Source organism: Bombyx mandarina, chromosome 21 (genome assembly GCF_030267445.1).
Source record: "Bombyx mandarina strain Sakado chromosome 21, ASM3026744v2".
Classification (NCBI taxonomy): domain Eukaryota; kingdom Metazoa; phylum Arthropoda; class Insecta; order Lepidoptera; family Bombycidae; genus Bombyx; species Bombyx mandarina.
This window is the reverse complement of record NC_143227.1, coordinates 2,196,481-2,214,872: the sequence shown is the minus strand read 5'-3', so window position 1 is coordinate 2,214,872 and position 18,392 is coordinate 2,196,481. Positions and strand designations below refer to the sequence as shown.

Sequence of the window (18,392 nt, the reverse complement as noted above, 5' to 3'; positions counted from 1 at the left end):
CCTTGATTAAGGCAGCCGCCGATATTGACATGGACCTCGTTCGTGCTGCGATAGACGACTGGCCGCGCAGATTGAAGGCCTGTATTCAAAATCACGGAGGTCATTTTGAATAAGCTTTAGTGTCATAAGAATCTATGTTTTGTTAAGTTCATTTTGGTATATGAATGGTTACATAATGAATAAACTTGATTCAATTATTTTACATTAAACATGTGACAGAATTTATGACCTGACTAGGTATTTTCTATAATGTATTATCTATAGTACACCGCAACATACCTGCTATATTTTTTTATATTTTCCAGAATTTCTATAAATTAAACGGTTGTCTGGAAGAGATCGCTTTTAGCGATAAGACCGCCTATTGTACGAATGTATCTGCTTTTTTTGATTGTTTTTTGAATGTAAATTGTGTTTTGGTGTGCAATAAAGTGTATTCTCTCTCTCTCTCTCTCTCTCAGATAGAGAGCGGTGTAATTTAGCTTCGGCACATTGAATGCGTAGTGGACAATGAAAATAAAAATAAGGGAAATTCATTATTAATTCATTAGCCTTATGATCCTTATCAAATAATTATTTATTTTAATTATTTGGTTTTTTTATTGCTCTTGTAGGCAGTCGAGCATAGGGCCCACCTGATGGTGAGTGGTTACCGTCGCCCATGGACTTTAGCAATTAAGTACTCTCCAAAAGCCTCGTTTGAAGAAGGACATGTCATAGCGCTCTGGAAAACCGTGGAGGGGAGCTCGTTCTAAAGCCGGTTGGTACGTGGCAAAAATATCTTTGGAAATCCTCTGTGGATGAATGCAGAGGCTCCAGATTGTGTGGATGAACTCTATTCCGGTGGCGGGCGGTGCGATGGTAAAAATGAGATGATGGAATCACCTGAGAGCAAGTTTACATTAAGATGAACGAGCTTACGTTGCTCGCGTCAACATCTGATGTTGGACTGGCCACCGGAGCCCACAGACGGTCATAAAGTGGACTGCGCCCACTTTGAGGCCCTGCCCGTCCATATACTTGAGACCTTCAAGGTGGGTGGCGCACTTACGTCGTAGATGTCTATGGGCTCCACTAACCACTTAACACCAGGTGGGCAGTGAGCTCGTCGACCCGTCTAAGCAATAGAAAAAAAAATGAGGTCGAGTCGTAAAACGAGAGTATATCGAGTACTTCGCGGCAGAACCAGGCAGATGGTCCCTACCTGGCTTCAAATCGCCCTAACACCAGTTAAAATTGTTAGGACGTACATTATTTGTGTGATTTAAAATTTAAATCGTGAATATTCCAACAAAGGAACGATTGATGATTTTGTATTAACGAAAATATCTTCAAATTTCTTTCCTGGCTCTTTTATGTCTATTTGTAGCGCTCGGGTTGCTAATAAGGTTTGATATTAATATACCAAACACGATATGAATCCATAAAGGCGTATTCAATTACTCACGTTAATTTGCTTTAACTTTAGACGAACCAAATATAAGAGGTTCAACTAAATTCACGTTATTTAAGACCATCTTACCGTGGTTCGCTCTAAGTAAGACGACCGCCCATTGTAAGTACCTTTGTATTTATATTGGTATACAATAAAGTATATTCTACTCGAATTTTACGTAACACGGTGGTTTCGTATTTGGCAAGATAGGCGAAACTAAAAGACCACAATAATGGAAGGTCTATCCGAGTGACATCGTCGTCTTCTTGCGTCTATTGTAAAAAATATCGATACCTTCACGCTGCTTGTTTAAACTTTTGGTAATAAAGACTAGAGTAACTTATGCGTACTTTACAGAAAAAAACCTTGTAAATCCTGTACAAGTGATGAAATTACGGAACGAATTGAATAAAGGCGATCATATCCTCGCGAATAACTCAATAACGCGAGAATATTGCATTTGCTCCGCGACCCAGATGACAGGGCTGAGGAAAGAATAATATAAATACGGGAAAAGCTTCGTAAATATAATTGGAATATTAAACCTTGGCTTTATTGATTTAGAGCGCACGATTGCTTCACGGCTGCTATAGACAGGACTGAGGAGATAACTCGTGCGGGCATATAATTCGTCCTACCATCACTATCAGCCCTCGCGGTACCAAGATGAAGACATCAGTGTTGGATAGAGCTGTACCAAGAACAAAGAATTGTTCGATTTATTTTATACCATAGCTTGAATGAGATGCGTGAAGTAATTAGGTATGTAAATAACTAGCGACACTTTCCTTTGTGTTCCATTAGATCACACATCAAAAATATTCACAACTCTATTTAGTAGAAGATAGTAAAGAAACAAGCCCATAATATCGTTTTGATTATTCACGAACCCGTCAATAATTTAATCCATGACAAGCAAGAGGTATTCTTCTCAACAGAAAACATCGGTGGGAGCAGCGTTTTGTGTATCACTGGTGCCCATAGACATTAACAACTTAAATGCAGCCACCCACCCTGAAACATGAGTTCTATATCTCAGTTTTTACAGATATTTTTCGAACGAAGTTCCTTACGGCAGGCTTGGAGGGGATAGGGATTTTGCTGCGCGACCGAACTGAAAAAAATGTGATAGTAAAACCGTAAGAAAAAATCCGTGGAAAAAAGTGCGTGGAATAAAACCGTTAAATGAGACGTGCGCAGGCGCGACAGTTGCATACACAAGCGAGTAGTGTATAATACCTTTCTCTTTCTCCCTCTTTCTTTTCGTTCTCTCAGACATATTTTGTTATTTTAGTTGATAATTTGAATTACGATGTTTTTTTATTTTAAGTAATTTATTATTTCCTAAAATACTGAAATTCCTAAATACTTTCTTGTACTTAAATAAAAACTAATCAGCAAATTTTAAGAGAAAAATCAAGAAAACCTACATAAAATTGAGCACGATTTTGTTTGCAATTTGTGTCGATTCTACATTAGCCGAAGGAACTTCGTTCCTACCTGGTGTCCCACGACACCACATAATTAGTTTTTTTTCCTACCTAAGCTGATGGTCTACAGAGACCATATCAGCGTAAGCTTAACTAGTAGGTGAGCTCACGGAGCTCAAACCTGAAGATGTTGCTAACACGAATCCTAGCAAAAGCCGTGCTTCGCAGAATCTACCACCAGATCGGAAACGCGACCCACTGAGAAGATCCAGCGAGAAACTCAGTGGGCTGTGTCTGTGGGTTATATTACTCGCCGAGCCCTTCGTCGTAAGCGACGGGTTCGACGAGAACGATGACCGGTACTTGGGGTATCTAAAAGCACCGTTAGTGGATCGGGAGGATCCGAAATGACGTGGGCTTTTACAGTACAAGGGTTGCCCCATTCTTCAATATGCAGGCTGGTGGAACTTACCCGTGCGTGTGCACAAGACGTCCTACCACCAGTAATTACGCAAATTATAATTTTTGCGAGTTTCATTTTTATTACACAATGTTATTCCTTTACAGTGAAAGTACTTCGTGAACATGTATTAAGTATGTGTTTCATTAGAAAAATTGGTACCTGTCTACGGGATTCGAACACCGACCCAGTCGCATCGCTAGAGATACGAATGCACCGGGCGTCTTATCCCGCAGACCACGATGACTTCATTTCTCAGCGATAGAAATTATATTTTCCATAAAATGAAATTATCTATATATTAATACGTGAAGCAAAAACTTTGTATCCCTTTTTACGAATATTGCGCGGACGGAGGAGTATGAAATTTTCCACACTTATAGAGAATATAGAGTAGAAGTGCACAATGCTAATATTTTTTTTAAATAATGCATAAAAGACACATTAAATCAATAAAGAAAACGTTACATACACTACATACCATGTATTTGACGCACACATGCATGCATACTATTTATTGTCAAACTTTTGTTCTTGACGTCTGTTGTCAAATTGAGAATAGATTAAATATTGTTTGTCTTTGTTAATATTTTTTATAGTGTAGTTTTGGCGAAATTTGTGATTATAGAAGTATAAAATACAATCATAATAGTGTACAAACTTACAATTCCAATTAATTATAGTCGAATTTCGACTACTGCGGGACCACTAGTTTATATTATTCAGTGTGAGCGTTTAACCTCCCAGTAGCGACCTCCGCAAATGTCACTAACACGCAAATAGGCTATGTTCTCACAAATATCGGGAAAATTAACAGAATCGTTATATTTGTTGTGGGTAATAATTTTAATCGAGCATATTCGTATTTAACCATTGCTTAGACCTGACAGACAAGGTATAAAATAGAGAGACCAATAATTGTAAATAAATATTAGCTTTTGTAGAAACATATAAAACATTTAACATATCATTAGAAAGAACCAGAGTGGAATTCGTGACAATAATGCTCATTGCCAAATAGGTCACGTTTTTTATAGTAACGTAGGGTTATAGTTTTATAGAAATATGGTGAATGAACTGGTGGTAGGACCTCTTGTCAGTCCACACGGGTAGGTACCACCACGTTGCCTATTTCTGCTGTGAAGCAGTAATGCGTTTCGGCTTGAAGGGTGGGGCAGCCGTAGTAACTATACTGAGACCTTAGAACTCTTATATCAAGGTGGGTGGCGTCATTTACGTTGTAGATGTCTATGAGCTCCAGTAGCCACTTAACACCAGGTGGGCTGTGAGCTCGTCTACTCATTTAAGCAATAAAAAAAATAAAAAAAAACAATTGTCACTTGTAGTTTCTTTTCTGTACTATTTTAGTATTAAATAATTAAAAGTTTATGTATTTTTCTATTTGTTGGAAAATTTGATCATTTGGAACGAATTGTCTTTGGCACGTTTCTCTTTGAATTCATATCAAAGCGTTTCATAATGAATTTGCTAATGACACTGGAATGAATCGTTGTGGTCGGTTTGTTATTAATATCTAATTACGTGAACATTTTGTGGTTACCGTTTCATGTTTAAACTTATCTGACGATCAGGTAAAGAGTAAATTGTGTCCACGCTGCCATGCATTGTTTAGTTGTTATGTTTAAGAAAATATTTTTTTTTTAATTTTTTTTTTATTGCTTAGATGGGTTAACGAGCTCATAGCCCATGGTGTAAAGTGGTTACTGGAGCCCATGGACATCTACAACGTAAATGCGCCATCCACCTTGAGATATAAGTTCTAAGATCTCAGTATAGTTACAACGGCTGCCCCTTGAAACTGAGACGCATTACTGCTTCACGGCAGAAATAGGCAGGGTGGTGGTACCTACCCGCGGGGACTCACAAGAGGTCCTACCACCAGTAAGCAAATGTATTATTATGGATATTAAATACGTAAAGGTTTTAGATGCTTTCCTTAACACGTTGAACGCTATGAAGACACCATGCGTCCACGGCATATTTTCCCCTAGGGCCGCACCAAAATATCTCAGTAAAGTCTCAGTAGAATTATGACTTCAATGATAAACTTTTAAAATTAGTAGTTTTATAATTTTTAATGGTCTTATATCTTTTTTGGCTTCTCGGGACAAACTACAAATACTATGATACACCCCATATTTGTAATAAGCAGTGGCAACCAGTAATCAAAATTCGACTATAATTAATTGAAACTATAAGTTTGAACATTATTAAGGTTCTATAGTTAAAGACTATAATACTTATATAATCACAGAGTTCGTCAAGACTACACTATAGACAAATAATATTAAAGACAAACAATATTAATATATTCTCAATTTGACCACAGGACAGTAACATTAAGCAAAAGAGTATAAATTCGTCTGTGTGTCAAATATGTGTGTTATGTTTTTTATTTACTGATTTAATGTATTTTTATGCATAATTTAAAAAAATTAATATTATTTTATTATATATATTATTAATATTCTGCACTCCTTCTCTTTATTTTCTACAAGTGTAGGAAATTTCGTATTAAGTACTGCGTCTGCGAAATTTTCGTAAAAATACAAAATACAAAGTTTTTGCTTCACGTATTAATATACATATTGAAAATATATTGTGTTTGTTTTTGTTAATATAACAGTCTATCCATAAATAAGGTACACTATGTTTCAATTTGGAAAATGTAATGCCTATTCTTACGATAGTATTTTTTGAATTCTTGACATTGTTATAATATTAAAAAATACGGTGGAGTGATGAAGAGAACTGAATCGATGCATTACACAAAGAAAATACGGATCGAAATGCAATATTTAAAATTTTTCATCCGCTTGGTCTTAGTCGAATGTCTCTGTACCGCGCTATAGGTTAAAGACAGTGAAACGTCTTTTTTTTTTTTTTTTTCTGCCTATTCTAGTTGTCTCGAGGGGTTATACAAGATTCAACGGGCGAGGTGAAACGTCCTCTGTTCCTGACATATAAATATCTGGTGGGTCACGTAGTACTCCTACTAAAAAGCCTACTAAAGCAGTGAAAGAAAGAATCTTATACGAAAGCAAATTGTATGGTTATCTTGGGAATTGAGTGTGTCGCGTATTTTAAAAGATGACTTAAGGCTTGTAGCATATTAATGTAATTTTTCTAATGAAATACGTACTTAGCAAATACTCACGATTGACTTCCACAATGAAGGAATAGCATCGTGTAATAAAAATCAAACCCGCAAAATTATAATTTGCTTAATTACTGGCGGTAAGACCTCTTGTGAGTCCGTACGAGTCAGTACCAACACCCTGCCTGTTTCTGCCGTGAAGCAGCAATGCGTTTCGGTTTGAAGGGTGGGGCAAGCCGTTGTTTTTTTTTTTATTGCCATTGTAGGCAGACGAGCGTACGGCCCACCTGATGGTAAGTGGTCACCGTCGCTCATGGACGTCAGCAATGCCAGGGGCAGAGCCAAGCCGCTGCCTACCAAACTATAACTGTACTGAGACTTTAGAACTCATTTCTCAAGGAGGGCGGCGGCATTTACGTTGTAGATGTCTATGGGCTCCAGTAACCACTTAACACCAGGTGGCCCGTGAACTCGTTCACGCGTCTAAGCAATAAAAAATGTACATATACGACTTGAGCTACAAATAAAATTCAATAGGGTGGTAAATTTAAAGCAATTTTTTAATAATCCATGCAAAAGGGCTGACTGACAACTTTGATTTACTAATAAGATTTTTTTAGTATGAAGCTACATTTTGATAAACAAAATATGCTTAAAGCCAAACAAGAAGTTTTCGATTAGTCTGTACAGTATAACGTAGGTGTTATCCGGCTTTAGTGGTTGTTTGGTGGGGTGTTAACTATATTTTGATGATAAATGTATCGTATAAATATCGGGCCGGCTTCAAAATATGAAGAAGAAGATACCTATGAAGATGATTAAGGTTTTAACAGCCTTGTGTTTGGTAATCAAGAATGTTCCTTTTAGCAAAACTCGGGTCGGTTCGTAGGGCTTAGTCCACACAAGTATGGTCGGAATGGAACTTCTCAGATTTCATGAAAGCGGTAGATTGGTTTTGGACTCGCGATTCATTCTTATGTTTATTTTTAATTATTTTTTTATTGCTTAGATTGGTGGACGATCTCACAGCTTACCTGGTTGTTAAGTGGTTATTGGAGCCCATAGAAATGTCCAGATATTCGGACACTTAGTCACTCCATCTTTTTCGGCTCCGACCTCTTTTTTTTTTTTTTTTTTCTCCACAGGAGAAAATCGCCGGATCCCCACCCGCGCGACAGGTGGGGTATGTGGGAGTTGAACCTCACTAAAAACTCCTGCCGCTCACAACCGGCGCCCTACCTCGGACGGGGCCGGAGCCCAGTCGGGGCTATTGAAACGGCGGGACAGGGTTGACGCAGAGCACATTACATCCATCCCACCGTCCCACGGACGCCGGACAGGTGGCCGCCAGCGACACGACCACCGGTTCCCTCGTTCAGCGGGCCGAGAGCCCGCTTTGATGGCGCCGCGTTACACCTTCCCCCAGAGCGGTCGGGGGAACGCGGTCCACCATCACCCGGCTTCCTATTGCGGGTGAGCGTGCAAAGCACGCCACCCCACGTCTGGGTCTCTCCCCGCACAAAACGGGTGGGACCCCTAGCTCTTAGGGGGCCAGGTCACGGATACGACCCCGGTCCCGACCCCCTGCTCGGCGGCGGCGGGTTTCTGCGTAGTGAGGAGAGCTTTCCCTCACTCGCCCCGCCGCCTCCTTCTGCGAGATGGTGCACTCGCAGAAGTCGAGCATAGCCTTCCATGACTCATCGCTGCCAAGCATCGACGCCACGACGCCAGGCAGCGACAAGTCAGGTCCTATCTTTGCGACCAGGACACGGCGCTGCACCTCCCAAGCGGGGCAGACAGCGAGCGTATGCTTCGCCGTGTCCAGGTCGTGTCCACAATGGTGACACCTCGTCGTCGGCTCAGCCCCTATCCGGCGCAGGTACTTCCCGAAGCATCCGTGCCCGGTCAGCACCTGCACCAGACGAAAGGTGAGACGTCCTTCGCCACGAGGCTCCGACCTCTGGATCGTTTTCATCCACTTTACCTGTCACTATGAGCCTCTCTAGGCTGTCAGAGGGTTTTCTTGCTATATGACCAAAGTATTGGAGCACTCTATATAGACATTTGGTGGATAGCCTCTGGTCAACTTTCAGCTCATTGAGGATGGAAGCGTTCGTCCGGAAAGCCGTCCAAGGGATGCGCAACATGTTTTAATTAAGCAACAAAAAAAGAGGTTTCCTCTAACAATATTTATGGAAAGACTAATTACTTTAAAGGTATAGTCATTCACAAAATCTACGGTCGGTAATAGTATAGCTGTGGTTTTCATGGTGTTTTCTGTAGCAGGGTCTTGTGCTAATATATTTAAGACAAGAAGAAAATCTATCATTGAACAAAGGGACTGGTTGACTTTTAGTTTCAATAAATCACGAAATAAGTAGATCCTATATGAGTTTCAACAGTTCTGAATTTACTCTGCAACTCTATAAGCTATATTTAAAATAATGTCATATTCAAAAAGAACAAATAATATAATGTGTTTCGTGAATATTATAAATAAAATTCATTTTGTATAACATCATACACAGACAAGTTCTTCCTTCCTCGTAATGAAACTACATCCAACGACCATTTCGTATATTCAATGTGAGCTCGACGAGCGAATTCATACCTTACAGATATGTCCTTAAGACTTTATTTTATCGGACACACACTTGTAGATAGTTGAACCCAATTGTCAAAAACAATCTCGTTACATTCCTAAGCGACCCTGTGTCCGATAGCTAACACATTCCACGGAAATGTTATAAAATTTCCCAAAAAGGTAGAAATAATAGTCATTACGTGATTGAATTTCTCTCGTTCTGTTCCAAAGGTCGTAATAGTGAAACTGAGTTACGAATGATTTGAAAAAATGATTTGTGATATGTAAATTAATGTGGTAATAAATATTTCAAAGAGAGTACATTCGCACACATCTATAATGCAAGGCGAATGCGGCATAATTTTTCGAATCATAACTATTTTTCACAACATTTAAGCAACGGTATTATAAAAGTTTTTTTTGTTGTTTTGATGGGTGGACGAGCTCACAGCCCACCTGGTGTTAAGTGGTTACTGGAGCCCATAGACGTCTACAACGTAAATGCGCCACCCACCTTGAGATATAAGTTCTAAGGTCTCAGTATAGTTACAACGGCTGCCCCACCCTTCAAACCGAAACGCATTACTCCTTTATGGCAGAAATAGGTGTGGTGGTGGTATCTACCCGTGCGGACTCACAAGAGGACCTACCACCAGTAAACCAATGTGCGCTGAGATTCTCGCCGGATTCATTCGCAAAGCAGATTGCTCTTGAGCCGTTAGCTAATCCCACCCCTCCTGGCTGAGCCTTTGCTCGCTCATCCGTCCTGGTGAAATTATATCTATACTAATATATAAATCTACAGTGGTTTTTACGGATGTATCGTTATAACTACTGAACAGAAAATACATGTACTTAATGGATAGGCTAATATTTTTATGAGTGTTGGACTCCCTACACCAGTTGCGGGGGCGTTAATGATGAGAATCTTTGTGCGAGGTGAGAAATAATAATGTTAATTTTAAATGCCCAGCGAAGCGGCCGGGTATAGCTACTTAATAATAAAATCGGTTACCTTATTGACTGCATCGATATCAGCCCCCTTGTCCAGGAGTAGTTCTACGACAGCCGCGTGTCCAGCTCTTGCAGCTTGTGCGAGGGGGGCGTCTCCAGCGACGTCTGCAGTCTGCACGCGCGCTCCGAGGGACAGGGCGTATTCCGCCACATCGCGGGCGCCGCGAGCACACGCACATTGCAGGAGATCATTGTGCTTCTGGGTACAGAAGAAGAACGAAGAAGAAGAGAATAGAACCAAATACCGCGCTGTGACAGATACCTTATCTTGTTTTGTCACTTTTGATCACATTAGAAGCTTAGTAATAATATATTATTTTTCTTTTTTTTTTTTTTAATGTTTTGCTCTTGCAATCAGGCAATTGACTGAGTCCTTACAGCCTCGTCTTTCGTAAAATTAGGGATTTTATGACCTGGTAACTAAGACCTTTAAGTCATGTCTTATTTTAATATAATTATTAATTTTATGAAAAATGTTAATATGGAGTGAAATGAAATGAAATGAAAATGATTAATTTGGGACATTAATCAACTGGGATTAAATAAAATAAAATGAGATGAGATGATATGGGATGAAATATATAATCTCAGTAAAATTGTGGTCATTTACTGGGGATTTTTTCAGTGGACTTTTTGGAGGATCCCGAGAAGTTACGTCCAGCGGCTTTGTTACATTTTCCCACAATTGTGCACTTTCACAGATATTAAGCAGTTAATAAACCACCGTTATTACACATTTAAACCCCAAGAAACACTAAATAGACAAAATAAAACAAAATCACACAACTTTACTCCTCGCGTTCCCGCCAAAAAGTCTCATAATATTTATATTAATGTCACGAAATATAGCTAAGATCTGTAAGGAGTAGCTATTATATAATAGGAGATATTTGAAGACATGAGTGGACCATCCGGTTAAGTACCATTTTTATGATTTTTGAGTTTTTACATTGAATGAAGGTGCTATGTGCCTATAAACCATATTAGACCTTAAAACTTCGATTTTAAAGGCTATTTTTTAAAATTGCATATGATGGAGTTTTTTGCGAAGAAAAGTACAAGGAACAAAAGTTTCGTTTTCCAATTTCCCAGAGTTAACAAATTGTATCATATCCAATTCATCCACTCAAGTCTTCATTTGATAGATACGACATTTTCAAGATAAGCTTGTAAATAAACAAGTTCAGAACATTAACACTTGGACTGTCAGTCTACCAAAATATTTCAATCGCTCTTTGGAAGATCTTCCTTTTGTCGTTACCCTCTCTAGATCTTATCTGATCTATGTCATTACTAGGAGCCTAGACGAAATATTACTAAACACATATATTTTTAAAGGAATTGAGTGTGGTACCCTTCTGACCTAAAAGCATGATCGCTACCGTGTTGAATCTGGTCTAATTTGACTCTTAGATCAATTTGAGGGTTAAAAAAATGCCCTTGTATGCAGACGAGCATACGGCTCACCTGATGGTGAGTGGTTACCGTCGCCCATGGATGTCAGCAATGCTAGGGGCAGAGCCAAGCCGCCGCCTATCGTTTCATAAATATATCAAGTCAAGTCATACATCCATGGAAATAATTGGACGATATATTGTGAGGAGATAAGCTTAGAACTGTGTTATTAAGAAGCCTTTGAGAAATTCGAGTCTATTTTAATACGGAATTTCTGGAATAAAGTTTAATTAAAATTCCAGTTAACGATATTTCCGAAAATCCAAGCAAAGGTTAATTTAACGAATTCACACGGTGATTAGGAAAACAGAAGAACAGTAATAAGACTCCTCCCCCGTTTGAATTGTATGTGAATATTTCATCTCTTACTTTCGAGGAAGGCGTCTGTGTGTAAAGGGCATACGTAATTTTGTTTATTTGTTCTCAAACATAATGGAAGCTAAATTTATTTACTGTTTTACTTAACTATACATAATTTTGTTTATTAATTTGCAAATATAATTTTTGTTTTGTTAATTTGAAATACACACGGTCTGTTTTGGGTTCATGGTACTAGGATAACATACTTTGTTAGTAGCTGCGAGACAGGCGCCTGCCTTGACTAGAGATTTCACGGCGTCTAGATGGCCATGCCAAGCCGCCATCAGCAACGGGCGCATCCCGAACTGAAGAACAAAACAAGTATCGTTACCTCCATTCGTTTATGTCGCCCTGGTACTTTTTTTTTAGTTTAGAAGTTTTTTTTTTATAACAAAAATAACAAAGTAAATTTCAGAGAGTAAACAAGGAAAATCAGCGACAACAGAAAGCTTTCGGAAGGTAATTACGGTGTAAAATGTTGTTTGTTACCTTATCAGCAGCTTCTATATCGCACTTGGCTTCGATAAGTAAGTTGATTATTTCAACGTTCCCACGGCTGGCGGCCCAGTGTATTGGCGCCCTCCCGTACTAACAACAGACAAGTATAAACATTTTTCGTTTAATGACGAAAAACCTTCGCTTACATTTTAATTTAGAATTATTTTTATGAAACAAAGATTTGCATAATCTCTTAGATTTGTGAGTTATTTTCAATTTCATTTTAACTATATTTTGAGCAAATTAAGGTTTATCTACTTAAATATTTCCACAATAGTTTTTCTAGAACAACTTTTGTAAAATATGGCCTAATTAAATATATATTCGGTTTTCTTATTGCCCTTGTAGGCAGACGAGCATACGGCCCACCTGATGGTGAGTGGTTATCGTTGCTAATGGACATATGCAATGCCAGGGGATAGTCAAGTCGCTGTCTACCTCTCAGTACTCTCCACTAGTCTAGTTTGAAGAGCCTGTCGTTGCGCTCGGAAAACACCGTGGAGAAGAGTTCAATCTAAAGCAGACAAAAAGACCTCTGGAAACGCACTGCGGATGAACGCAGTGGATCTGGGCAGCATAAATGAATTTAACTCCAGCTAATATCGAATGTGTCATAAATCAAAATACAAGGCGATTTTTAAAATTTTTTTTATTGCTTAGCTTGGTGGACGAGCTCACGGCCCATCTGATGTTAAGTGGTTTCCGGAGTCCATAAACATCTACAAAGTAAATGCCGCCACCTACCTTGAAACATGAGTTCTAAGGTCTCAAGTATAGTTACAATGGCTGCCCCCACCCTTTAAACCGAAACGCATTACTGCCTTACGGCTGAAAAATAGGCAGGGCGGTGGTACCTACCGGTGCGGACTCACAAGAAGACCTACCACCAGTAATTACGCAAATTATAATTTTGCGGGTTCACATTGCCTATTTCTACCGCAGTTATTTGCACTTTGCAATCTAGGTTCGCGAACTCAATCATGCATAAGAAATAAAAAATAGGAAACGTAAAACATTGTAAGCTTCTATAAGCCGCATCGTTTCATTCTCATTTAGGGCTCGTCACTCCTATATCCTTTTGGGACCCGCATTACTAGCATTGGAAACGAAATTAAGGCACAGATCCTAAAGCCGAAAGGGGAAAATCTCTACGCTAATATGAAGGGATAACATTATTATATTAACCTAAACATGAATGGTTGTTGATTTAGTAAGTACTAGTCAAACCCAGCTAGCTCACTTTGTTGGTCGAATTGATTTGACTTTAGTTCGATCGCTTCACAGAATCACCCGCTAGAAAATAGTTCGAAAATTTTACCGAAAATGGTCCAGTCATTTCAGAGCCTATACATATAGGGAATATACATCGAAAAATTACCTATATAGTTTCCATAGAGCGAAAATGAACTAAGTAGAGTTATGTACTAAGTATATGTATTTCTTTTTTAATTCATGATACGAATCAACGTTCCAATCTCTTTATTTCTGTCTCACTCACATTTCTGTAGCTGTCATAGTGTTGCGCGCTGGGATTTGGGATAAATAAAATTCTACCGAATTACAAGTTAACACTGTATTCAACACTTAAAACACTTCACAAACACTTTAAAATTCTAAATTCGTTTCTTCCACTTCGCTTCAGGTGATCCGTTCGCTGTTTCGCTTCGAGTAGTTCCGATTACTAATTGACTGCGTGTCATCTCTGCAACGCTTTTATAGCCGATATCACATCCCTAGAATTATCGAGAATATTCCACACATTTCGAGTATTGTGTTTCCGCTATCTGACAATAGATAGCGTTCTACTTCTCGAGCGTTCTAAGCGCTACTAGATCCTTCTATATTCGTTTGAATATTCGACAATAGATGGCGTTACTCTTATCGGCGTAACAATAGTTTTTGATTTACAAGACATACATACATTAAGTTAACATTATAGACAATAATAATATTAATGTATATTTGTGAGTTTGTTAACTAACTTAACGAAATTAGGTAACTAATAATTTTATTTGCGAGTATATATATCGCCGCGGTACTAGTTCATTCAGACATGACTAATTATTATTATTGATCAATAGTTTTAATTCTTATTGTGATTTACCCGAGTCTTAGACTTAATTAGGATTAGACTTATAAAACAGGTTTTTTCAACATTGGTACTTATAATTTATTTAAAAATTTGTAATCCTACCGTCATCTGATTAATCTGTGGTAAAGTGCTTTTGTTGGTTGACATTTGCCCTCGGTGTGGCGAACAAACATTTTAAAAGGCGTAACTCGAGCACGGAGCACTTTTAGCTACCGATTTTCGGCGAAATAAATATAAGTAACTAGCTGTACCCGTCCGCTTCGCTGGGCATTTAAAGTTAACATTATTATTTCTCACCCCCACAAAAATTCTCATCATTCACGCCCCCGCAACTGGTGTAGAAAGTCCAACACTCATATAAATATTAGCCTATCCATTAAGTACATGTATCTTCTACGTGGATGCCAAGTTTCAAGTCAATCGGATGCATGGTTCAATAGTTATAACGGAACATCCGTAACAACCATGGTTGGTCGTTTAAAAATTAAAAAGTGATTACTGTTCTGTTTTATTGCTTTCATTTTGCCAAGTTTCTCAGTTTAAAAATGAATACACTCTTAGAGTTCGCTTTGTGGTATAATTGACGACATTGCATTCCCGATCCTGCGGACAGAATGGAAAGCAGTCGACGTCGCCCAAAACACGTCATCTCGGATCCTCCCGATCCACTAACGGTGCTTCTAGGTACTTCAAGCACCGGTCACCGTTCTCGTCGAACCCGTCGCTTGCGACGAAGGGCTCGACGAGTAAATTAACTCTCAGACACAGCCCACTGAGTTTTTCGCCGGATCTTCTCATTGGGTCGCGTTTCCGATCCGGTGGTAGATTCTGCGAAGCACGGCTCTTGCTAGGGTTCGTGTTAGCAACGTCATCAGGTTTGAGCCCCGTGAGCTCACCTACTAGCCACGGTTACGCTGAAATAGCCTCTAAGGCTATCAGCTTAAGTAGGAAAAAAAAAAGACGACATTGTAAGGCTTGTAAGCTACAGCAGAATCGAAGACCAGAATAAGGTCAACAACGGTTTTGTGTTTTTTTTTAAATCATTGACTTCACCTGACTTCATTTTAGACATATTCATACATGTTGCCCGCCTCCCGGCCCCCGCGTCTTACGAGAGCGCTGACCTCGTGACAATTGTTTGTTTTACATTGCGCGGTCGATTCTAAGAGGACGATTAAAATATTTTTCATGCATTCTTTTACCGGCATAGCAATTAAATTGGTCAAATAAAGAAGAAATAAGAGAACTAAGAGAAGAAAACACCTTTATATGAACAAAAGCCTATAAACAAAGGCTTTTGCAAAATTAATTTACCTTCCCGTGTAAATATGCAGTTTGTTGGTAAACTAGGCGCGCTATTGTGAAATTAAGTTTGGTTTATAAACTGCTAAACGTGGTACAATATTAAACGTTACGGTTACGGACAAAACTAGTTTGTTGTTTCCAGTGTGTACAGAAGCGGAGTGTACAACCATGCGTGTTAGCATTGTAGACGGCATTCAAGAGAAAACAATTTTGAGTTTTATTCAGTCAATAAGCCTTTGTAATCAATTCGGTTCATCGAAAGCCTATTACATCGGGAACAATATGTGGAGACGCCTACTGCTGCGTCAAATATTATTTATTTAAGATTTTTTTCGTTGCAACCTTATGAAAAACTTATCGATCTGTAGATATCAGCAGAGCGACGCTCGCACCTATAGCTGCTATTATTGTGATTTTCGGAGTTAATATCAGAGTTTACATGTCGTGGAAGAGGATCGCTAAGTTCACATAAAGCTTTTTAATTCTGTTCAATTGGCAAATCTAATTCCCATTTGTTAACAAACATTATTTCCATTTTGTAAATCAGTGTGCTTAGTGCGAGTTTTTTAACGTTCTCGGTAACGTAAAAGTTAACTCAAACTTGAGTTGGAAAGTTTCACTACGTTTGCCGCTAGGGGCGCTGTTCCAACTGCATACAAATTTGGGTTAACTTTTACGCTATCGAGAAGGTTAAAAAACTCTCACTAAGCACACCGGACTCACGTTGTTCCTACAGTTGACGTCCGTCGGTCTCTTCAGCGCTTCTCTCACAGCCGTCGGCTCATTCTTGATCACGGCTTCGTGAAGAAGCAAATCGTTTTGTTGCACACGGGTTCTGGTTTCCGAAGACATCTGAAAGACAAGAGAGACAGATAATAAGAACTTTTTTTTGTTTTTTTTTTATTGCTTAGATGGGTGAACGAGCTCACAGCCCACCTGGTGTTAAGTGGTTACTGGAGCCCATAGACATCCACAACGGAAATGCGCCACCCATCTTTGAGATATAAGTTCTAAGGTCTCGAGTATAGTTACAACGGCTGCCCCACCCTTCAAACCGAAACGCATTACTGCTTCACGGCAGAAATAGGCAGGGTGGTGGTACCCACCCGCGCGGACTCACAAGAGGTCCTACCACCAGTAATTACGCAAATTATAATTTTGCGGGTTTCATTTTTATTACACGATGTTATTCCTTCACCGTGGAAGTCAATCGTGAACATTTGTTGAGTACGTATTTCATTAGAAAAATTGGTACCCGCCTGCGGGATTCGAACACCGGTGCATCGCTTCAACACGAATGCACCGGACGTCTTATCCGTTAGGCCACGACGACGACAACATTATGTCGGATACTCAATTATTCAAATAGTACAAAGTACGAATTTCAGCGTATTCTGAACTTTTTTATACTGTTAAGAAATGAAATCCTAATCATTAATTTTAATTAATTAATCTCTTCATTTTCATAAATTAAAAAAGCAACATAATAATTAGATAGGCGAAAATATATAGTGATTCATACAAATAAGAGAACTAGTAATGAAATTAATAAAACAAAGGCTAGACTAGACAACGGTGTTTTTAATTGCAAATTTGCTCCTAGCCGCCCGGGATACCGACTAAATTGGAATGTACAGAAACATACGAGTTGTATAGAGGCTGGAATGTTTTGCAATTAGTTCTACAATTGACTGCGACCGTGCGGCAGCTCGAGTTAATAACTGTTTCTGCTGCGAGAAAAATAAATAAGCTTGAAATCCTACTCGATATTTATACTGAGGAAGGATATTTCTTGTAATTTTTGAGGTTCAGAACGTAATTGTACGTAGGGTCGTGTTTGGTAAAACTATATACAGTTTTAGCGACCCGCCCTCGCTTCGCTTCGAAAACTGTAATTTGTTATTGATTTCTCCACTATTTAATGGATGTTATTATACATATAAAGCTTCCTCTTCGATCACTCTATCTATTAAATAAAACCGCATCAAAATCCGCTGCGTAGTTTGAAAGATTTAAGCAAACATAGGGACAGACAGATATAGGGACAGAGAAAGCGACTTTGTTTTATACTATGTAGTGAAGCGCTTTTAGTAGGTACTGTTTTTTTTTTATCCTACCTATTCGCTGGTAGGCTATTCCAGATATGCCCGGACGGGTAGATGAGCTCACGGACTCAACCTGAGAGAATTAGCACTGCACTTGCACTAACACTAGCCCTAGCAAGAGTCGCAGAATCTACCACCGGATCGGAATCGCGACCCACTGAGAAGATCCGGCGAGAAACTCAGTGGGCTGTGTCTATGGCTTAATTTGCGGTCGGATTAGCAGTACTGCTTCAGTCTGCTTCACCAAATTCGCGGTATGCGTCCTGCAATATAATAAGAATACATTTTAACAAAACAGAAAACCGACTTCGACTAAATAAAATGAGAATATCATATTATATGTAGTCGAAGTTTATTATGGATTATCGAGGATAACTAATGGTGAGATTATGATAAAATTGAAATTGAACCTCATGAGAAGCTCCACCTTTCAAATAAAAATAATCATCAAAATTATTTCACTTAAAAAAAGTCGAATTGATAATTGACCGCGGGGACCCCCCTACTCGGGTTTGTCAGCGGACCGACAAAACCCA

The 18,392-nt window shown here is 39.0% G+C and overlaps 1 protein-coding gene across 1 annotated transcript in view; it reads right to left on the bottom strand.

The window, feature by feature from the left end:
• LOC114240344 (uncharacterized) overlaps nt 1–18,392 on the bottom strand; it is a 74,183-nt gene that overhangs the window by 38,708 nt on the left and 17,083 nt on the right. Inside the window, exons 2-5 of the mRNA XM_089736169.1 lie at nt 16,475–16,603; nt 12,346–12,444; nt 12,063–12,161; nt 10,043–10,240 (exon numbers count right to left, since the gene is read on the bottom strand). Coding sequence (XP_089592295.1) covers nt 10,043–10,240; nt 12,063–12,161; nt 12,346–12,444; nt 16,475–16,603 — 525 coding nt within the window. The remainder of the gene's footprint in view (nt 1–10,042; nt 10,241–12,062; nt 12,162–12,345; nt 12,445–16,474; nt 16,604–18,392) is intronic.